This window comes from Antedon bifida, chromosome 2, assembly GCF_963402885.1.
Source record: "Antedon bifida chromosome 2, ecAntBifi1.1, whole genome shotgun sequence".
NCBI classification, from domain to species: domain Eukaryota; kingdom Metazoa; phylum Echinodermata; class Crinoidea; order Comatulida; family Antedonidae; genus Antedon; species Antedon bifida.
Window position 1 is genome coordinate 8361408 of NC_136227.1, and position 24034 is coordinate 8385441.

The 24034-nt window shown below is 34.7% G+C and overlaps 1 protein-coding gene across 1 annotated transcript in view; it reads right to left on the reverse strand.

Annotated features, from left to right (window-relative positions):
- Positions 1-453: 453 nt before the first annotated feature.
- Positions 454-24034, reverse strand: part of LOC144836178 (fibrocystin-L-like) — a 28089-nt gene continuing 4508 nt past the window's right edge. The window contains exons 8-43 of the mRNA XM_078691410.1: positions 23676-23882; positions 23322-23387; positions 22930-23063; positions 22167-22317; positions 21412-21598; positions 20730-20965; positions 20283-20468; positions 18277-19956; positions 17709-17858; positions 17291-17465; positions 17020-17173; positions 16665-16821; positions 16323-16532; positions 15671-15838; positions 15106-15306; positions 12095-13741; positions 11453-11701; positions 10934-11182; positions 10546-10791; positions 10233-10406; positions 9783-10016; positions 9132-9658; positions 8636-8810; positions 8207-8369; positions 7816-8054; positions 6784-7590; positions 6406-6607; positions 6067-6226; positions 5564-5938; positions 4835-5225; positions 4353-4519; positions 3850-3958; positions 3034-3163; positions 2158-2297; positions 1641-1910; positions 454-1332 (exon numbers count right to left, since the gene is read on the reverse strand). Coding sequence (XP_078547536.1) covers positions 1196-1332; positions 1641-1910; positions 2158-2297; positions 3034-3163; positions 3850-3958; positions 4353-4519; positions 4835-5225; positions 5564-5938; positions 6067-6226; positions 6406-6607; positions 6784-7590; positions 7816-8054; positions 8207-8369; positions 8636-8810; positions 9132-9658; positions 9783-10016; positions 10233-10406; positions 10546-10791; positions 10934-11182; positions 11453-11701; positions 12095-13741; positions 15106-15306; positions 15671-15838; positions 16323-16532; positions 16665-16821; positions 17020-17173; positions 17291-17465; positions 17709-17858; positions 18277-19956; positions 20283-20468; positions 20730-20965; positions 21412-21598; positions 22167-22317; positions 22930-23063; positions 23322-23387; positions 23676-23882 — 10853 coding nt within the window. The 3' untranslated portion in view covers positions 454-1195. The remainder of the gene's footprint in view (positions 1333-1640; positions 1911-2157; positions 2298-3033; positions 3164-3849; positions 3959-4352; positions 4520-4834; positions 5226-5563; positions 5939-6066; positions 6227-6405; positions 6608-6783; positions 7591-7815; positions 8055-8206; positions 8370-8635; positions 8811-9131; positions 9659-9782; positions 10017-10232; positions 10407-10545; positions 10792-10933; positions 11183-11452; positions 11702-12094; positions 13742-15105; positions 15307-15670; positions 15839-16322; positions 16533-16664; positions 16822-17019; positions 17174-17290; positions 17466-17708; positions 17859-18276; positions 19957-20282; positions 20469-20729; positions 20966-21411; positions 21599-22166; positions 22318-22929; positions 23064-23321; positions 23388-23675; positions 23883-24034) is intronic.

Consider the following 24034-nt stretch of genomic DNA (forward strand, 5'->3'; position numbering starts at 1 on the left):
TTAAATAGGCTTTGCTAGGTTGGCGTAAAAGTAGGGTAGGCATTTTTTTTCTTTATGTATTTGTTAATTAGCATAACAGTGTATCAATGAAGGAAACAATTATTGTATATGGTACTTTTTTCAGAAAAGATATTTTCATCTCATCCCTTGAGACGTCAGTATCAATATATTTTTTCCCTTTTTCAATTACAGGATCAAAGGTCACTCCTTTCATATGACTGGATTTAAGTTTTATTTAACATTAGTATCTCTAGTTGGCAAATTGTGATTAACTATATATCCTGATGATTTATGAGCAAAATAAAATAATAATAATAATAATAATAATAAAATCTAATCAAATTCTAAATGAAATTTAAACGACGTTTCAAAAACTATTAAAATTAGAGAACACAATCCCATTAGTCCTAATTCAGACAATTTTAAAAAAACATACAGAACATTTACATAATATTCCGTTCAAATAATATAAACTTTATTGTTAATCTTATAGAATGGATAATCAAATATAAACCATCTATAATCGTCAATACGTACATCTATAAAATGTAATATTTTACACATTACAATCACATTTTCAAGCAATTTATTTGTGTATTAAAAATAGAAAAACACAGCATTTAAAACATTAGATATTCATTATTATGTGCACTTATTTGTTAAATTTTCCGTTTTATGTCTTTTCAAGTGTTAGGAGCGCTGATTCCCCTATGCTAAACGAGAAACATTTTGGCCTTATCCTCAACACGATAGTGTTTCTTTTACTAGCTACGCTACGCATCTATGTTAGGTCAAATAGACCCTCTTTAATTATTGGCTTGGATACACTCTTTCGTGGTTTTTGTGTAATACAAATGTAAATAAATGTTTCCGGTTTACCTAAACTTCATTCGAATATTGCAAGAGGTGTTTTTAGAGAATGTCTTACCCGATAGAGTGCAGTATTTAGTGAATGTATTCATGTTTATGTTGTACTTTTCTTTGAAAAATGACCTTTAAAGTATACCATGAAAATCAAAGCTTAGCTGACAATATTTGCTAAAACTATAACTAGGCCCACATTTATATTTTAGATAAAAACTGGACAAACACGATAATTACTATACAATATTAATTTCTTCAATGATAGTCAGAGAAATGGTCTATATACATAATTCATGACCCAGTCTACCAGACATTGTGCAACATTGTTTGTCTACATCATTCCACTGCATGTTTTGCTGTGCTTCGCCCAATCAGATGACTGACAGGTGGGGCTACAGTAAGTTTGACTATGACACAAAGAGCATTCAAATTGACCAATCAAACCACAGATACACAACTTCGATAAATCTGTAAAAATAATTGATTTATGTATATTATTATCTAGTGTAAAAAACACATGTTATAATAATTCTGCGGTGAAAAATATAGCCATTTCATAATTGGTAAAAACCAAAAATCCAATGGCTAAGAAGTGTTAATTAATCACAAAATTACTATGCCATTAATTAAAAGAGTTTTAAAAATGCTAATTAAATAGAAGTCAAAATCTTTCTTTTATAACATTGATGATCTTTATATTCTACTATTGAAAAGAAAAAATGTTATCATGTCAAAACTTTCAAAAGGTCAAATATGTTTTTACTTTTGTAACTTACCCTTGCCTTCAATGTACCGAATAAGAACACTGTCAGACGCGTATGTCTCATGGACCGTCCTCCTTCGCTCATTAGCCCCATCAATATCCACAAGGCTCTCATTTAAGAAAGCGAATGGTAGTTGTTGGAGTTTGCTACCCAGGTTTTCCTGCAGATCTGCACGGAGAGTGCTAAGAGTTCCAACTAGGTTTACGGACAGTAAACCGATCTTCTTGAATGACCGTTCAGGCGTGGACAACATGACATACATATTGGCTCGATCTTCCATGACTGATAAAAAAGAATAATTTATCGTTGTAAATTCTATAAGCAAATACAAAGTATTGCTTTTAACGGTGGTTCCATATGAGAATTTACTATCTTAAAGAATGTTCTCTTTATTGGCCCAAGCTTGCCAATAATACGTGAGATAATTTCTTCATTGCTCATAAATTGTAGAGTAAATTGTGAAATTTAACGTGAGCTACAATGTCATATTATAAAAAAGAATCAAATTACATTTTCTTAAAAAATTTACCTTGTTCGTGTGAACCGTCGGCAAAACCTGGTGGCAGGGCTGTTACCATTAATTCTGGTGTTCTAGATGGCGTGTTAAAACCTGGTGACTTACTACGACTTGAAGATGCCCTAGGCACTTGCAACTCATCCATTGAAATCCTGTCAAAATAAGCATATAACTCTGCTGTTACAACTTCAAAAGAATGGCCACTACTAAGGCCAACTCAGAGTCGTCTCGTCGGCAGAAAATTAAACCTTCCGACTACCTAAAAACTATGCTTGACGCTATCTCAAGAAGACTCGTCTCGTCGGGATTCAACTCAGACAGCACCGACGAGTCAAGACGTTTCTTCAGGCCTGGTCGTACGATGCCGTATGAGTTGGCCTCAATGCATCGTTATTTTTGTAGTTAAGATTCATTCTACCTCTTACGCTCTGTACATTCCTTTAGAACGCACTACCTTTTGGTACACGTTATTCTTCAAACAATGTTGAGACAGTTTAATTTTCTCTTACTGTTTCGCTAATGACCATGAAACCCTACTTGGCAAAGAGCGCCACATAACAAATTTCTATTATCATTTTAATTTGTTTTTTTGTATACGACCTTTTTGTTAAAAGCACTCTTTACATATATTTGGTAAGGACGGAATATAATTATTAATAATTAGCGCTTGTTAAAAGTTCCATAGAAATTAAATCATACAAATAACTAATATTTTATTTTTTTATTCCAAAGAAGGAAAAAAGGCAACAAAAGAGAATGCTAGACGTTTTGACTGACAAGCAGTTGAGTATACACATAAAAAGTAGTTACTGGCACTGTATACTTAAACACAAAGAAGAACAAATATTCTAAATATTTATTTATTTATTTATTAGGCATAATACTTACAATAGTTGATTAGATCCACTACTAGCACTCAATGAAGTCTCTTCCTCGGATTCATTCGCATAGCCTGACATTTTAACTGGAGATAGCTTCTCGGTCAGTGCCATTTTCTCTATTTTAGAAACTTTGTGCTCTACAAACAAACACACATATATTTAATTATAATTGACAATAAAAAAAAAGATCTGACATACAGTATATAAACTTATACAGGGTAGGTGTTTAATGATCAAAGTATTTAACATGTTGCATGATGAAATCAATATGAAAAGAACGGATGCGTTTCTCGACGTTTCAATCAACAAGCTGTGATCGTTCTGTAAACATATCATTATCATGGACGCTGAACGTTTTGCGACATAGCGCACGCACTTAACAAGACTTCCCCAATCAGAGCGATTATTGTCCAAAGTGTGTATTGCATAAAAAACTGATAGATTGTAGGTAGCTACCAGTAAAGCTTTAGTGAGAAGTTTAAGGTGCTCAATGAAATCTACTGGAAATGTCAATGGATGTCAAAGACTGAGAAAGCAATGCGCTGCTCAATTTCTAATCGATGACACTGTTGTGAACAAATTTGACTGCATATTTTGTTTAATTAATGTACAGTATGTAGGGAAATGCTCGTCTGCATCTCAAATTTAGAGGATCTGTGTGTGTAGCATCTAATAAGAATTTAGTGAAGTTCGAGAAGTTGGGAAGAGCAACCCTATGTTGATCTGGGCCTCCGTGGATAAATTGAACTTATTAGGCCTATATTTGATTCATGGTAACAGTAACTTTTGTTATTTTCTATCTTCATAAACAATTGATACTTACTAGGACTGTAGCAAACTCTGACCAAAGCAGCCCCCATGATGAAAATCATTAATGAGCTTATTATTACAATCAACACAATGGCCCATATTGGAAGACCAGACGGATTATCCTAAAACACAACATATTAGTGATTAGATTTGTTGTATGATGAATATTTACTAGTACAGTTAATTTTGTGGTAAACCATGTGCTTTCTAAAAGAAAATAAAGTAAAGCTGGGTATGTCTCAATATTTCGTTTATGCTCTAGAAGGCGATTATAGCATAACAAACGAAACTTCAAGATTACCTTATTTTGCTTCTTGTTAGGAAACGCATTGTGTACCACAAAAACTTTTTTACTATTGAATGATCAATAATTACAAAAAATAAATTTAGTTTAGTTAAATATATTTGTACCATACAGTATAGGCATATTAATAATTAATTTTGAATTTTTCTGAAATAAATTAATGCAATAAAATAAATACCGGTTGTATAAATAAAACAAACTATTTGACTTACAACTTCAGACTCGTAAGGTTCACCATCAAGCATCATATAACTTGGATCTGCTTCAAGAACATGTCCATCAAAGGTTAATGTTATGCGACCTGCATCGAGGTCACGATAAATGGCTTCTAGTGTGTTTGAAGTATCTCCAGTCATTATAAAATCAATGATGATTGAACCTGAAATTACGAAAAAGTTGTACAATGATCAATGACTCTCCGCCATTATGAACCTGAACCTGACATTTTGTAAAAAGAAGTTAACGATATCGACACCTGCAATGAGGCCAAGATTTTAATAATAATTCAACATTTATTATTTTCTATCAATGGTAAACAATACAATACAATAAGAAAGATATATAGCTTCGTTTGTTTTTGCGGTATCTCCAGTCATCAAATAATTAATGATGATGGAACCAAGTGACAAACACCCTTAAACAAACATTGATCTGATTATTTAGCAACCACTCAATTTGCAGATTGTGAACTTACCTTCACTGATTTCTACTGAAGAAATGGTGACATTCGAATATGAAACAGCAAAGTTATTAATGAAGTTGATTGCAAGATAGTCTTCTTTTCCTGCGGCAACTGTTGCATAATCTCCGTAAAACTTCAAGCCTACTTTAACTGGATTTTCTGTATGCTTATCAACATTGCTTACATCAAAAGGATCTAACTTTGCAGACAAGTAATAGTCACTGATTGGGATGGTAACCACTTCAATTTGTAAGACATATTTAAAACCAGTAGCACTGATCGATAAGTTGTAGAAGACGCCTTGTGCTGATGTCAGGTCCACTTGAGTAGTCAACTGGCCTTGTAAAATACCCCGGTAGTTTTCTGGCATGTATAGATTTATGTTAGCTGTCCAGTTGTAATCCTAAAAACAAGACATATTGGAACGTTGGAACATGACATTAATTTGGATTTTGAGATTTAATGCGGAAGTTTGTAACTGGATGTAATTATTATTGAAAACGGTCTTAAATAGGATTTTAGCTTAATGGAAACTTTTAACTTATTGAGTGTCGTAGTATATAAAATAAGGTTAGGGTTAGATTTGTTATGGGAGTGACTTGTAGGTACTGTAGGCTAGTCTTCAACAGAAGTTGCTCTTAGATTGGATACACTAGTCTACAATTGAAGGTACTTTTAAACTTGATGTAAGGAGAATTGACAATTGGGAAATAACTTATAATTAATTAAACAATCACCAACCTTAGAATCCAGATATTCTGCAATATCCATTGTAAAATCTTCAATTAGATTAAACTGAACATCAAATTTCTCAAAAACCTTTACTGGACTAGTCGGTTGATCAGCGATTGATATGTGGAAAACACTCTCAATGACAGAAAACTCCGTTGAGTTGGTACCTTCTAGCGTGGATGTGTTGGGATAAACAATACTGAATTCCAAGAAGTATCCACTTCCCGGCAGATTAATGGCAAGATCAGTGAAGTTGGCCCAGCCATGGATTATATCTACAGTGCCGTTGCTGACCAGCTCTGCATCAGATACTCCTTGGTTTTGCAGAACTGCCTGCATTTTCCATGGATGTGAAGAATGTCCCAGATTTTCCACAATTTCACCCTGATAAAATAAAAAAATCATTGAATAATTCCTTTTTTTCGTCAGAATATATTTGTATCAAACGTATGGTGTATTACCAAAGCTTGATAGCCTATATTGGAGTTTAGAAAGAATTGTGTTAAACATACACTGGTATCCAGTATACAGATGCAAGGTTGAACCCCGAATGGATGGTTCTCCGTAGCATCAGCCGGTTGTACACGTATGCTCATCGTGCTTGGAAATTGATAGATGATTTCTACTCCTGGGTCACTGGTCGCCTCTTCTTCAGCTTGCTTCTCAGAATACCTGTGAACCAAATAGTTATGTTGTTTTGTAATGATATAGGCATTAGGGTTATATTTGTTGCAAGCTACACTTGAGAATACAATTTAAGACTTTGGACAAGACGATACAAGTCAGTTCTTTAATACAGTAACTCTACAGAAAACTCTACTTCAACACATTATTACTTCTTTGAAGCTTACGTTTCATTGCCTGTACTTGGACCTCCTGTTTCATTTGTTGCTCTGACACCCCCTGTTGGGTCTTCAGCTGGGGGAGAGGGATCGGTCATTGCTAATGATGTAACCTCAACTTCAAGACTCTCGGACAAAGTACCGGTTTGTGCTGCATTAACTATTTCTGCTTGAAGGTTAACTAACTCATCATATTCAAGGGTTGAATTGCCTGCAAGGAAGAAATATTAATTATTGCTTAGATATTAACATAATAGCCAATGAAATCAACTTGAATTGAAGCTCATTTCTAAGCATATGAAACTGAAAAAAAAGAAGAAATCTGGATAGATTATGTGATACTTATTTTCTTATTATATACACAAGAAAGAACATATTTAAATCTACCTGAATTATCGGAGCTGTTCGATGATGCACTTGGTGATTCTCCAATCTCTATTACAACTTGAATTTCTGTGGATCTTCTTCTACGACCACCTTCTCTGACAACATCAACGACTCGAATCTGAGACTCATCAACACCAAGCAAACTGGCAAGATTGTTAACAAGATCTTCTTCATAGAAGTCATCAACATCAACAGGAGCCACACCAACGTCAACCATTATAACCGGTGTAGTGATGATGTCAATTGGGTCACTACCACGTACAAGTATCCAAAGAGTCTGCCAATCGCGATCAAAATAGTTCTCGCCATAAATGTTAGAGTCAGGAGTTGGCATGAACTGATCATCTGGTCCGTTTGGATCTTCTGGAACCCATATAAACGTATCTCCATCCAGCTGCCCGTTATTTGGCATGACATAGCGACCTTGGTGATACACATCTAAACGTTGAGGATTGGCATACCATATGCCGACAACTATTTTCTGATCTGGAGTTGTGTTCAGAAAATGAAGTCGTAGCGTTTGAGGATTTGTTGAACTCATATACATCTCATAAGTCTCTCCAATTGCAACGATAGACATAAATGTGCTGATGCGCTCTTGACATGTGTAGCCATGACACCAGCCATGATCTTGAGGTCCATTGATCAAATCAACATAACCGTTAGACCAAATGGCGATTGGTGAAAGACGTCGTACTTCTGTGTCCGGATCAAGACTTTCAATAATTAACATAGCGTAATCATAGTCATAGCATTCAAAAGCCTGCCAAGAGTTATGCCATATGCAGTCTTTTGTACCAATGATACCTTAAAGAAAAGAGAAGGTTATATAAAAGATCACAGCTACAACACAGTGATTCTCTCTTATCCCTAAAAAACAGGATGCCACAATAAAATTGCGTGTCCAGTCTTGGTAAATGGACTTGTTTAAAAGTGCAACTTTAATAGGAGAAAAGATTTAGGGAAGAATCGCAGTTTGATTGTATCAAGGTGTACACAATTTAAAATTCAACATTTAAGCAGACAACCAACCTTTATGTGGACATTTTTCATCATAAGGAATTTTACTACCATCGATGTCTGTAACCATCATGTTGGGAATTCTATAATCACCAAGTCCACGTCTCGGATCTCCATCCCACTCGTATGCAGAATCAGGAATAACATAACCAGGCCGCGATCCTCCTAGAATTCCACCATCTTCATCTCTGATCATTGCTTTCTTAAATGCATCACAATCCATGTCCACGCAATCAGAAGGATTAACTTTACTATTAAGATTAAATCAAAAGTAGTGTAGGTGTAATCGGTTGATGAAAATAATGCATCTAGCAAGTGAGGATACACAATGATTTACAATTACGTAACTAGGATAAATGCAAGTGGTCCGTAGATATATAGGAAAAATACTATTAGTACTTACCCTAAATTAGGTCTATGTATGTAAACCCTGTTCTCGTCTCTGACTGTTACCATCTTTGTACCTACAGCGGACATTGGGTGGATACCATCGTCATTTGATGGATTGGTCATAATAGCGTAATGATCTTTATTACACGCAGTATCAAAATGAGCGAATGTGACATCTATTGATAAGAAAGAGCAAAATAGCTTTATTTGTAAATTAATAATTATATTGAAATATATTCATTTAGTAAGTTTCACCAAAAATGTATTCCGATATTAGGGAAGACATATTTATATGATAAAACAGCACAATAGCATTTTTATGTTTTCCGAATAAGTATGAGAATAATACATTGTAACTTTGCGTTTCCTGCAATAGAATTTAAACAATGGCATTTGTTGCCTTTTCTAAGTGAGGACCAGCGTATGTCATGCTTTTACATACCTTGCAATCTTGTGCTTCCAGCAATAGCTGGATAATTATGTATACCATGAAATGGAAAAAATGGAGCACCATTATCCCCAGACATGAAATTTGCCCACACGAATCCAGCATTTCCGTTGTCTGGACCACGAGGTGCACGCTGTTTTGCACTTTGACCTGCATTCTCCGGTTGATTCTGAAATATTTACATAAAAATGTGAATGCAAAATGTAATATTTTAATCAGAATTTATAATTTAAGTGACTGAGTAGACAATGGAAAGGTATTACCAGTACACGTTAAGAAAAAGAAGGTAGAAGATTAAGAAAGTCCTTTTTTCCTTTCGATTAAAAGTCACGTATGCAATGCATATAATAATATCTATATATTGATTATATTTGACAGAATGCAAAATAACAATAAATAACATTTGAAAAAAAGAAATAAATACATCTTTTAAAATGAATAATAAAAATGTTCATATTTTATTGAATATGTTTATATTAACTGAACCTACCTGTAACTCATCGCAATCAAAGAACGGGCTAGTACCAATTATAAACGATGAATCCATTATCACATACTTATCAACAGCTTCATGGCTAAGAGAAGATGGCCCAATGACAAACGGCATCACCCCGATGTTGTTGTCAGCAAGAACAAGATCAGTCATTACAACGGAACTCGAAATTTGGAAAAAGACTCCATAATCCCAATTCTTCCAGATGAAGAAATTGGCAATCTGTGTGCAGTCTCTCTGACCATCCCCCGTCATAAGATGAACGCCGTGCAAAGAAGTATGCCCTTCGTTGTTGCTCCACTGACTTTCAACGTCACAGATCTCACCACTGATATGGTACAGCACCCTCTCAGAGCCTGCCACAGTGTTATCTTGTAGGATGACATCTCTGGAGCTCTCAATTTCAATACCTGCTGGCCATGATATATCCTCAGCATTGTAGCGGTCTTGATATGTACCAGGAAAGACTGTAAGTGTTACTAGGTTATGCAGGATTTGATGATCACTACCCCATGCAATAATACCTGAGTAATGTCAAAGTAAAAATTCATCATCATTCATCTACTTAAACATTCGTGCAGAACAGCAGATTAATCTAAAATGTAAGTTACTATATAAGGGAAAAATAAGTATTTTGCCATTGCTTACCTGCTCCAACTGTGTGGTGAATTACATTATCCTGAATTGTTAGTCCTGAAGTACCAAACATCCCGATAGCAGGACTGAAGCCATTATGAAATGTACATTCTCGTACAAACGATGGCCTTTCTACAGTAACTTCTCCAATATCCAAGAAAGCAACTGAATAACGTGGGTCATAAAAATCTGTCCAGCCTTCTTGACCAGAATGTTTAAATTCAACATTTGAGATTTTAGCATAACCTAAAAAAGAATATAAAGTTAACAGATTACGAAAAACAACAGCAAGCACATTTAATCAATAACCAAGAATGTGGCTATATTTATCTGGATTTACCTTCCAAAACGCGTGGTAACCATGCATTGTGCAGCGAAAACTATGATTCACTTAATGCTGCTCTCCAGGTGAATTTATAAAATAATACGTCACAACAATATTTATATATTTGATTTTATTACCTTTGTATTCAATACCATCTTGATTAAATTTGCCAATCAGAACTCTAGCTCCAAATGACTCGTCAAACAAATTACTGTAGTCAGCACCAATAATTTGAATGTTTCTTGTAAGGAGTCCAACCTCAGCAGCTTCTGTGTATGTCAGAGATCCATCTTCAAGAGTGACCGTTTCAGCTGAAATGTAATAATGGGGTTATTCATATCTTAAAGTAAATAAATACTGATAGGCTTCGTAAATTAATTGTTTGAAAAGTTCTTCCAGAAAAATTGTAAACACTTGATATGTTATTGAATAAAAAAAATCTATAAATACCTATATGTTTGTACTTGGCTGTGTCATTGATTCGTACAGTATGCTTATTAATAATTTCAATTATCATGAACGTTTCAGTTTCCCAAGCCTCATACGATGTTGATGCCACAACAATCTCATCTCCTACTTTCCAAGTTACATTTTCTCTTAGATAGATGATTTCATCGCCAGCGACGAGAGAACTGCTCAAATGTGTCCATGTGATATTGGGAGAAACTCCATGCATCTCCAATCGACCAAATACACCTAAATATATTAACATGATTTAGTTAGAGTTGATGAATATCGTGTTTCTTCTTTATATTTAGCTGCAGGTTATTAGACTCTTTCTATCAGACTAAATAGATTGCAGATTTACCATAATTTATATTGTAATGCCATGACTTACCCAAAACTTTGGCTCCCATATTTGGTCCGTTTGGTAGTGGAATGTCTTCAGTGAAATGGTTTCCATTTAAGAAAATTTGTAGTTGATGCTGAAATGGCGATTTCTCCCATCCAATAACCAAAGTACCGCCATGAATAAATATATAAGTTGCATTGATATAATTGTCTCTGGTATCTTCAATTTCCAGGGTGCCATAAATATAGAGTCGATTCATATTTGGCAAAGGAACATCAGCAACTACCCATTTCCCTACAAACAAAAGAAAGCTTAAGTTACAACAATGACATTAACCATGAGTCGGTGGTTAATATCCCAGACCCTTTGCCACAGCATCTAGATTTTCTTCAAGAAAAAACAATATCACTGAGACTCCGCATCCTGTTTGGATTGTTTAGGCCTAGGCCTACTATAGTGAGATTTTGTGGAAATAAATATGCCGTTAAATATACAAATAAAACCAAAGTTAAAACGCTCTTAATTTTTTCCAGAAGAGATTATTTTTTATTATATCACACATACCAGGCATGATCATGACATCATCACCGTCTGCTGGCAGTACAAATGATCCATTATCATTGCCACCCCATCCATCCTCCACTCCTTCCCAAGCCTCAGCCGTGGACCAAAGAAGCACAGAAACGTTATCTGGTCTGCCTTCTGGAGGAGGTTCAGGAACCGGTGGAATACAGTCAAGGTAATAGCATCTGTAAACTTGCAGATTAATTGGCAAAGTGTCTCCTTCAGTTAAATGTATGTCTTTTCCGGATACTAAAGAAAAAATTAAAATATAGTAGATAAATCGATACTTTACTTTACAGATAAAAGTAAAAGACTCAAGCTTTAGTATAATATAATTCAAATTATTCAAAAGGTAAAATATGTTTCATGTTTTGGATACAAAACTAGCATCATCTACATTAAAGAATACAAAGCTATAGATACACATACATTAGCTTGGAGAATCATCTGTTTTGGTGTATATCAAATTACCAGCTGTATAATTTTTCATCTTTTATTGTGTTGTGATCAAAAGTTAAATCAAAAACTATTTATTTGATTCATTGCATTGCATTGTGATATCTTCTATGATAAAGCTAACTTCAGCATTTTTTTTCTTTTTTCGTGCTACTTTATATTATATATACTGTATTTGCAACTTACCTAAGTAATAAAGGTTGTTATTATCATTATTAAAGTAATATTCTCCATAGCTATTGTTTTCGTATGTCACCATTTGTTTTGTGCTGTTTGTAATGTACCCGATCGTTGCAAACACATCAGGACTTTGTGTAAAGTTATGATTCATAACAACATAGTCACCATCGTTGAAATTATAGAAACCTGCGCTGTACGTAATGTTAGTCACATGATCAACGTCTTCGAAAATGAAGTTGTATGTGTCTCCCTCTATTAATGTTATCATCCAACCTTCAGGATGTGTTATACGTTTCTTATGGTATGGTATACGGCTTGTACCATGTTGATTCGTGAATAAGGTATCTTTATAAAGAAGAGAGGATGGAGAAACACCGTTGAATGCCATGCGGTGAAGTTTTACCGTATCATCACAAAACACTCCATCTAAATCTAAACTGAATGCATCATCGTTAGTACAATGAGCTGGTGGAAGATTAGGATTGTTGGGTAATACAATATGATTGGCTGATCCTGTTAGTGTACCATCCAAATCTTCAAACCAATGCTCATGTTGCCATTGGAACGCAGCCTTGTTTGGAGAGTCGGTAAACTCAAGATTTTTCACTCGTGTGTGGAAGCCACCTTGATCTGTTTTACAATGAGCACAAGCACGCAGAGCTGCACAACGGCCTTCATTAAAATTGATGAACTGGACACCATCAATGGTCAGACCAGAACTCTTCGGACCATGGATACCAGCTGATGTGCATTCGGATGCATTCGATATGGCACTATATCCAATAATTGTGGAATCCTTGACAAGTGCCCCATCATTATCAAATGGAATGTCACTATCAATTGATTGATATTCAATTCCTGCTTTATCAGCATCTGAAATCAAAAAATCATGAAACTGGACACCGCCGACGGCAATTGCCTCGGCGCCACGTTCCACCTTCCATGCCGTTAGACTGTAAAACTTTGCCTGCGTTGGTGTGTTGGAGTTACACTGTCCACCTTCCATTGGATGATATTCTGGGAAAATCCAGATTCCATACCAACCTTGGGAATGGGCAGTATTGTTTATGAATTCTCCCATAACCATTTTACGAGGACACATTGATGTTGTATATGAAGGGCCACCTGGATGTGCCGGCATATTATACCAAAACCCAAAATGTGATCCACCAGCAGCTGCATTATGTCGCACAGTATTGTTTGGATTTGTTACCCAGAATGCAGCAGGTGTTACGTCAACGTTAAGTAGACTAGAGCTACTTTTGACAAAGACTCCAAGATTGTATTGGACAGTGTTTCCCATCTCAATACCGTCTTCCATAAAGTATGCGTGCCCCATGATATCAAATGCAACATTATGCTCAACTAACAAGTTGTCTACGGCATGAATTGTGACTGCACGGTTAAAGGTATGATGGATTCCACATCCACGAACATAAGATCCACTGACGTCACCATTTAAATGAAAGTGGATCGGATACCGTCCTAGACGGAATGCTTGTCCTGCGTGCGTCACCTCCACGTACTCAATACGGCCTATAACCAATTGTTGATTCTGATATTTTCCGAAAAGCATTATCTGGGATCCAAATTGATCACTACCAATCTCTTCGCCATATCGACCCTGGAAACATGTCTGTGTTGCAAATTGATCTGCAAAACAAATAAATAATAATAGTGTACATTCGATTTGTTTTCATTATTTGTATATGCTTTAAATATCATAAAACATGAACATTATGTTTGTTTATGTACTGTAATACGTATACGTTAAAATCAAGAATAAAAGAAACACTAGATTTGAACTCGTCACTACGGACGAGTTAGGTTATCCGCAGCGCAAAAGCCACGTGCACGTCATACGTTAGAATATTGCGCGCAGAAAAACGATTATGCCATTGTAAAAATGTTAGTGCGCTCTCTATTTTGCGTCACGTCAAAGTATATACGGTATACACTATATTCTGTATACGTACTACATACAGTGCAGAATAGGTGAAAATAAGGGACCCAAGTTATTGACGCTTTTGGACATGATGACGTCATCACAATTTAAAAAATGGTAGATTATGCGAAAGATAATTGATTGGCCTAGACAATATAACAAAATGGGGGGAAATGGAATACGGATAAGTGGAGATGCGCTCTATTAAATGTGATGAGCTATGCGAAAGAGACAAAAATCCTATATTTTATATTCGAGTGGCCATACGATGACGTCACAATGTCTGGTTAGCCATATCGATGCATGATTCGATATCTACAACTCATCAACTTCCAGAATATGCAATTTTAAAAAAGTTCACCACGTAGTTTACAATCTATGACTGTTTTAAAAAAGGCAAAATTTTGACAAATTTTTTAACTTTTTCATTAAAAACGCGCGCAAATTGTTTAATTCTACGTGCTCGTTTGACGTGATTTTAAGTCGAAATTGATTGAAAATTGGTAAATTTACTAGAAAAGGCTGAAAAAACAAAAATCAAGCAAAAAAAAGTTGTTTTTGCGCTACGTGCGCACGTGCGCGTAAAAATATTGCGCACGCGTGGGAATTTTTGAAATGCTCAAAATGACCTGAAACGCGTAGAAAGTTGATTAGAAATTGATTTTACGCATTCTGAAATTTTAAACGCGCGTGCGCGCGTAACTTTTTGTGAAACATGCCATTTTTAATCCATAGAAAGTTTGCACTTGATATGACTTAAATGTTCACCAAGTGTCATTACAAAATGACTTTTGGTTTTTAGTCTATGTTAAATACGCAAAATTCATAAAATCGCGCGTAGCTTACGCTGCGCGACTCTAAAGTAAAAAAACGAACTGTCCTGCACTTCTACAGATAGAGGTAAATCTTCTGACAAAGTTATACAATGTAATGTTGATCAGAATTTGAGATACACGTGACACAAAATTCTGGGAAAGAAAGAAGAATAACATAGAAAAAAAAAAAAAAAAAAAAAAAAAAAGATCCTGACAATAACAAGGGGTTATCCGCCAAGTGCGGATAACCAATTTACTGGTGTCGAATTCTTCCTCGCATGCTTCAATGGTCTCTGTCCATTCGTCTTGCACTGATCCACGGACGACAACGTTATGGGTCAAAAGACCAACTTCAGCTTTAGTTGATAAAAACACACCATTTAGAGTTTGTTCAATTGAGATGTGCTCATACTGAAGTGCAGGCTCAACTTCAAGTGTTAGTCCATCAGATGATATATCTATCATAAATTAAAAAATTATCCATATATGTATATTGAACTTTCAAATGAATATGCCGACTGAATACGAACAAGACTCTTCAATGGTAGGCCTACGTTTGAGATGGGTTAGAGTGTGCATTTGTACTTATTTCTACTATTAAGTACTGTATACAAAGTAGAGTGTATATGCAATTTTGTTTATGTTGGTATTATACTAAATACATGCCTTTACATTTTTGTTTCTATTAAACATTAAAATTACTACTAAACATAAAGATTGTAGACTATTCAATTGGCTATTATAATCTGTGAATGACGAAATTATCAGTGACATATGCAGAATTTTTATTTGAGGCGCTAACTTAGGCTACTCGATACTTACCAACAATTCGAACCATTTCATTTTCTCGCTGACTATGCCGATGCCCAGTGGAAGCAATTGCTATCTGATCACCAACATTCCATGTGACAGATTGTTCTAACACAAGGGTAGTGCTTCCAGTCACAGCGGTTTGTGCCAGATACGTCCATGTAACAGGAACTGGGATACCTAAAAAATAACGAGAAGTGTGTAAGCATGTCTTATTTTAGTCTAGGTTTTAGACTGTGTTTTGATTAGTAAAAACATAATATTTTGGCACATATGGCGTTTCATACGTATACTAATTTGAACTCGCAAACAAAAATCGAAACGTCGACTGGTAAACTAACATAAACAAGACAATAAACATATATTTGTTTAGTCTAGTTTAGTAACATTTCTGTGGTGGGTAAGAGTAGGCCTTTAAGGTTTCAAATTATTTTTAAATTGTATATAAAATGTAAAACATGTAGTATAGTTATAGTAATAACATATTCTCGCAAAATTAAACTATTGTGTTGTTAGAGCCACAACGTCTTGCTAAAAAGAAATTATAGTTTTTAGAATGCATTTTAAATAGCAACAAAATATCTGACTTTGAAATAAACATTTGCCAGTTTTCAGGTTGCACATGGAAATGGTGTTAATGTTATAAAATAGGAAATGTAGTTACCATGAAGATCAAGCGTTCCATTTCTTACAGCAAGAGTCTTGGCGCCAAAAAGAGGAAGTTCTTGTGACCTCTGGTGACCATGCATCATAATGGTTGCTTTGTGTTGGAATGGTTCTTCTTCCGTGCCAACTTGTAACAATCCTCCATCAGTGATGAGAATGTTTTTTGCATGTAACTCTACATCTTTTTCATCGAAAATAAATTCACCTCCTAAGCAAAAGAACAATTAAACTTAAACTGTTTTAGTGTTTCTTTTCCATATTTTTACAATGTTGTTGAATACAGAGATGTCTAAGTTGCTAATTTAAATATAAATGAAAATAACATTAAAATAAACATTACCTTCAATCAAAAGCATTGATAGTATAGGTGTATTGACATCTAAAAGAAGTGTTTGTCCGGCAGGTACTATGACAAAGTCACCTGCAATGGGAGGTTCAAGTCCTCCCCAAGTCCAAACAGATGACCAAACGTCTATGTAATAATAGTCAGCATTGTCCTGTTGAAGATAACACAAACTATAAAGTGGCCTGATGCATGTTCTGTTTCCAGTTACGACGTAAACGATTATTTGTCAGACTATAATACTATAAGTTATGATTAGCAATATGGACAATACATTAATACAGATCAAATGCACCTTATGGCGATAACGTACTGTATAAAGGCCAAGGAGTCAAATGGCCTGCATGCTTACCTGTGTGGCGATGTTGTCATTGTCATCTGTCACGACTCTGGCATGAGTTTTGATGGAACCTTGGTGCTCTTCTGTTGTACATTCTATCACAGTAGTCGATTCAGAGGAAATGATGCATTCAGAACCATCAAGAGTCACCACATTGCCAGACGACCTGCAATAACATATTAAAATGTTAATTTGTTATACAACTTATTGTATTATTCATCTTGTAAATAACTTCTGTGGGTAATATGTTCACAATAAAACAACTACACTAAAGTTTTAATACCTGAACCCAGTTCCAGTAATAGTTAAATTGGTTCCTCCACCCGTTCCTCCTCTTGTTGGTTCTACTGAGTCGATACTAGCTGTTAGAGAAGACTTGTAAGTGAATGCATCCGACAAGGTAGCATTCAATCCACTGTCAACCAAAACCACAATGTCACAAGATACTGTAGACGAAGCTGTTAACAAAGAGAGATAATATAATAAACTAGAAGGTAGGGAATAAATAAATAAATAAATAAGAGAGAGAGAGAGAGGTAAGAACATTGTACACTATCTCGGATGAAAATTAGTACTCCATATACGTATTTGTGTAATAATTAATGCTGTGTTTTCTTCACTACTTCTAAAAATAAATAATTCCTTTAAAAAAATAATAACAGTAGTTATTAACAAAAGTAAATAAATTGCTAACAACTTACCAATTCCATCATTGGCCGGTATTAGGCACTGAACAAATGTATATGTTCCTGATGTGACATCACATGGGTTACCACAAACTGTTACCTTTGTTCTATCTTCGTCGAAACCAGAACCTGTTAAGTTAAGTGTTTTTGTTCCAGCGAAACTTCCTGTAATGAAATAGAACTATGTTTACAAAACTAGAATCATTCATTTAAAATCGCATCTACTTCACTCTGGCAAAAAAGATGAAAATTCAAATGTTTTTTTTGTTTCTTCCCTAAAGAAAATGGTGCAAACATTCAAAGAGTGATCACACATAAGATGATGTAATACACAAATTGTAAGATTACTAATTATTTAACTTGTCATGATATAATTCAGTTAGGGTCTAAATAGATTAATTTAAACATATTTTACAGAGGGATAAAATAACCATAAAATATTTTGTCATCTGATGATTCTAAAGAATAAAAATAATGAGACATAACAATAATAATGATCACAACGTCTCATCATTTTTTTTATCTTTTGTATTATATTAGGTTTCATTTTGAAGTAATATTGCAACAAGTAAGCTTTGTTTACCATCAATTGGAAAACTTGAAGTAATTGAGAGAATATACTCGAATTTTACCACTGATGAAGCTTTCCCAAGGTTAAAGATAGCAGCTTCTACCATGTACACTCCAGCGCCGTGTGATGGAACTTCACAGATAATCTCTGTCGCTGTTACACTGCCTACAACTGTGCAATCTTCGCCATCAACTGTTACTTCAACGTCTGCTGTCGATGATCCAAAATTGACTCCACGTATTGTGATACTGTCGCCAGAATTTCCAGACGATGGGGAAACTGATGTTATTTGTGGAGTTGCCGAAGATGTGAACTCAAAAGACTGAGTAGGGAACTCTTCTCCATTCGATGTAACAAGAGGGTTTGTAGTGGCATCTGAGTGAGAGTTTGTGATGCATGTGACCATTGAAATGTTAACAAATGTAATGTCACAAACATCACCATCTATTACTACAGATGTGTCATCAGTATGGAATCCACTCCCTTCGATAGTAATCAGAGTCCCACCTTCAGTACTTCCCTGTTGTGGGCTGATAGTATTGATAACAGCATCTCCCCATACAGTTTCAAAATTGACTAAGTTTGCATTTCCGTATCTCTTCCGATGTACCGTGATTGGCAGTTCACCTGCTGGAACATAGCCAACTTCACACGCAATCTCTTCACTATTTACAGCAACCACAGCACAATAAACATTTCCGAACGTTATTGTGATATCGCTGATGACATCACCAAAGTCAGATCCATTTACATAGATGGTGGTCAAGGCACCACTAATAGTATCTGGAAAAACGTCTTGAACCTGCATTGTCAGATGCTGCTGGTAGATGAAATTGAAAGGCTGACCACCGATGTTGATGGATGACTGGTGGTTTAATTCGATAGCAACATTAAATATATGACCAGATACATCATGGGAAGTGGTGACACAAATTATATGAGTGTAGTTAAATGATTGAATGAGACAAGACTCTGGTCCAAGTGAAACAATCAATTCATCAACCGATGAAGCAGAAAACCCATTGCCCTCAATTGTTAGCACTGTACCACCAGCCAAAGAACCTCCAGATGGATCAACAGAGGTTATACTAGGTACTAATATATAACTTCTTGCTGCTAGCGTATCAATAACATTTATAGCGTAACCTTGATTCTTTACATTCACTGATACCTCGTGATAATAACCAACCAGTAGTGAGTTATTGGTTTCGATAGTGCATTCAAGAAGATTTGCATTACTGAAAATGACAGTACATGTGTGATCATACCCAATCATGACTACATTCTCACAAGCCACATCACTGAAACCAGATCCTCCGATAGTTATAGTCTGCTCTGCTGAGCCAGTCAATGGTGTAATAACGTCAATATTAGCTGTACTACAATCCAATAATGCAAAAGAGAACAATGAGGTGTCACTTATGAATGGCATTGCTGAAGAACAACCAGATATAGTGTCATCATGTCCCGGGCAAGAACTACTATCAGTTGGAGTATTGCTCTGAGCACTGACATCATGGTTGGCAGAAATGTCATTCAATTTTACAGATAGTGGGTAAGCGACAGATCTAAATGGAGCAACATAGATAACTCCAGTTAAATAGAATTTGTCTTTTTCTGGAACATCCGAATTTACAGGACCACTTGAATAATAATATTCTCCTTCGTTGTTGAATGTGTAAGTATAAGTACCTGTTTAAAAAATGTTAAATATTCATTAAATTTAAAATGGTAACAAAGTAATTTAAATCTAATGTCAAAATACTGTATTTAATAACTAGGAAAGAAATTGTAACATTTTTCTCGCTTAAGTTTCAACTCTATATACTTGTGAATGATTTACTATGTATAATACTTGAATATAGTTCATGATAAATCGCGTTACCCCAGAGCAGTTGTTTCTATAGCCTCTTGCTATCAATATGAAGACCTGGAGGCCAACCTTTGTACACGAAGACGGCATGGGCATGCCAGCAAACACTCTTTAAACAACTACTTGTTATGAGTGAAACACATACCACTTTTTGACCTTGATCCTGCGTAGAACCCTTCACCGTCATATTCTACCGAATCTGCATCTGCAGTTTGTTGAACTGTATAACCTACAGAGTCAACAAGAGCTGGTGTTGACCATTGCCACATCACTGTATCACCTGCCATTATTTTTAACACCTGTGGATCCCACTTATAACCAACTCCATAATCTGTAAGAGAGCAGAAAATGCAATTTATAGATAAATGCCTGAACCTAAACAGCTGGTTTTAAGAATGCATTTAAATATACGGAAGTGTATTTAGAAGAAAGAGAAGATTAGACTTTAGCAGAATGTACACTTCTCTGTTAAACTTATTATATCATTGCCAGAATGATGATTATTTAATGGGTCAATGTAAATCACACGTATTTTGTTTTTACATTATTAAATATCCCAATGACATATTTGTTAATTGAGCATTAAACATACCTTCATGTTTTCCTTGATTGGTCACAGTATGTAAAACTCCCGAGCTCCCGGATGTACATTGAATCAGGTCATCATTCAGATCTGTGATGTCACAGGTCACAAAACCAAAACTTACATCAACCAAAGAGGTATTAGTGCCAAAACCAGAACCAGTAATGAATACCGTTGTACCGCCTTGCAGAGAACCATGATCAGGGAAGATGCCTTCAATTACAAGATCATACGAAAATTGTTGTCTGAAAAAATAAATATTTATAATAATTATTATTTATTAGATTTAGATATTTATATTATGTTATTATAACCCAATGGCCATAATGCACAATTCAAATTTAAAAGTATTTTAAGTGAAAACCACTTTAAGTTAAATCCTTCTTTACTGACTTAAACAAAATAATTTTCAAGGAGAATTTGATGAAATGTATTGTCTTGGGAAGATATACCTTTTACATTTTATGTTTGCTTTTTGCTTTTGCATTTTGAGAATTTAATTTATTTTGTTTTGCCTCATGTCACCGCTGTGTCGGTTTTGTTTTTCTTTTGCACATTTATACTGAATAAATAAAAAACAAAAAAAACAAAAACAACAAAAAAATTATGTACGCTAATGCTGTAGTTCATTTCAAGTATCAAAAGACACATTCATAAAATCTCTATTTAAGCATTATAGCTTGAAACATACCCAGTTTTAGCATAACCTTTTCCTGGCACCGATACCGTCACGTCATAAATGCCAGGTTCGTTACCAGGAATAGTACATTGAATTTCGGTGTCATTAAATGATATCACAGAACATTCAAGTTTATTAATAGTGACCATAGGCTCTTTGTTACCAAAACTTGACCCAAGTATAACAATGGTGCCTCCTCCTAAAAAGAAAACAAAACTAATAATTACAATTAAAATTTGTTTTGCGGCAATTCCAAAAAAAAATATAATTATTTAAAACAACATCATAGCCCTGACTTTGTTTCTACACAATGTTTTAAAAATCATGAATAATTAAAAAACACATTTCGAAAAACGCATCACATCGCAAATTTTCAAATAAATAAAGTTCTGTAGTAATTTTGACTTTTCATAATTTCTCTTTTCATAGGCTTATAAAAGATAATAAAATCATCACTTTGTAAATCAAGTAACACTTTTTCATTCAAAGTAAAACTTTTGCACGCGCACACATACAGGTAAAACATGCACATCAAGTTTCAAACATGGTGTTTAATAATCCCACAAAAACGCGACTGCAGGCATGTATATGGCCTACATCTACATCTTTTTTCACTTTAATTGTAACTAATGTTATTCTCCAATCTAATATTGAATATTAGAATTGATAACTAACTTGTCCAAACCTACTGGAGTTACGATTTTGAAAAGAACCCATTATCATAAAAAAGTCAACAAATTTGTATTAATTCAGTAAGAATAACGAACCTAGAACACTACTTGAAGTTGGTGAGATACTTGATATTGTTGGCGTTAAAGCTGGATCTTGAGTAAATGCATTGTCCTTACTGTGCGATTGGTTATCGATTTCAACATAAACATCTACCTTATTTGTTGATCTTCGTCGTCTAGACTCATGCTTCAAAAGAAACAGTAAAATGTATTGTTAATATTAAAGCTTTAATAAGCCATATAATAATTATTGTATGTGTTTTATTGTTTTCGATTAGTACATATTACAGATCAAATGTAAGACTTTTTAGTTGAATTAGTTTTGCTTTGATTTTGAAATAAGCAATAAGAAAATTCTTTAAAATACTAAATTTTCCACATTATGCGTGCATGAGAGGAGGGACTATCGGAAGAAATAAATACAGCTATTACGACTATACGATTGTATTCAACACGCTCAACAATTGTTGTAAGATTGTAAGTAAGATTTTGCTATTTATTGATGAATTTTATTTGATATATTATTTTTATGCATTTTTAATGTTTATAGAAATTATATTCTAAATGGGTTTTTTTATCTTATCATTGCAATATGATACCTACTATGAATAGTTATTAAGTTCGCTTTTAGGAATCCTGTTTCTGCCTGGTTTTAAATGTTGTTTTTTGTTTGTAATTGTAAGGAGACAAAATAAATGAAAATGAAATAAGTGGTAAGTGTTTTACTAGAAGGATCCTATAAGCCATACTAGGAAACCCATTTATTTCAAGCCTATGACAAAGAAATAGTTTTGCTAACCTGGACTTCTAATGTACAATTGATAACATTAAAGCTTGATTGAGTGACGACACATCGTGTACTACCAAAGGCAATGTTGTTCTCTTCTGGAATATTACTAAAACCGTGACCATAAATATTTACTTCAGTTCCTCCTATAAAAAAAATTTAATCAATGTCAAGTTTATTTACTTTGACATGTAGTTGTTTCTGCGAAGCTCTTAGTGGTTTTAAAAAAGGTCAAGCTAGCCGCCCACAACCCTATTGAATCTTTGTTGTAAGAGGGACTTTATACCTAGTCTTAATACCTAGCCTCTAATCAGGAATTAGCTTGGCTTGCTTTGCTGTTTCGGAAACAAGTAATGTAAGTAAACAAAACGTCTGCTATATCAGAGAGAAATTAATGTTTATACCTGATTCGCTACCCGATTCTGGCTCAATACTGGTAATGTTGACAGTGTAGTTAAAGGATACATCAGCTGAAATATCGAATAAAATCATGAGTTATGTAGTCCGATCATAAAAAACAAAACAAAAACTCAACTCAACCTTTAGCCTATTTTATTCAAAGTCAAACAGTAAGTCAGTCACACTGTCGCGCCTCCTCTTATGTGCATACTGTACAAATACAAGAATTACAATAAGTATGAATCGCCATATCAATAACTTTTTCCAGAATTAAAAAAAAGTTAAACAGTAAAATATACAAAATTTCAATATAACATATTAAGTATTTGAAATATATAGTATTGTAAATTAATACACACTACTGCTTTCAGCATATCCAAAAGGTACAACATTGACTTCAACTTCATAAATTCCCGCCTTTCCGTTTTGGACATCGCAGACTATCTGAGTCTCACCACAGGATTGTACTTCACATGCTATATCACCAATGGTAACAATGTTCTCAGAACTTTCTACGCTGAAACCGGTGCCTGTGATGGTGATGGTCGTCTGTTCAGCTTCAGAACCTGATCAACAGAAAACATAAGACGTGTACATAATGTTTCTTATGGAAGACACTGGCTGGTGCTATTTCAGAGGAAGAAGTTTTAACTTGAAAAAGCGCTAAGTTAGTCTGAGAAAATCTCACGTCTTCTGTGACGTATACGTGTTTATCGCA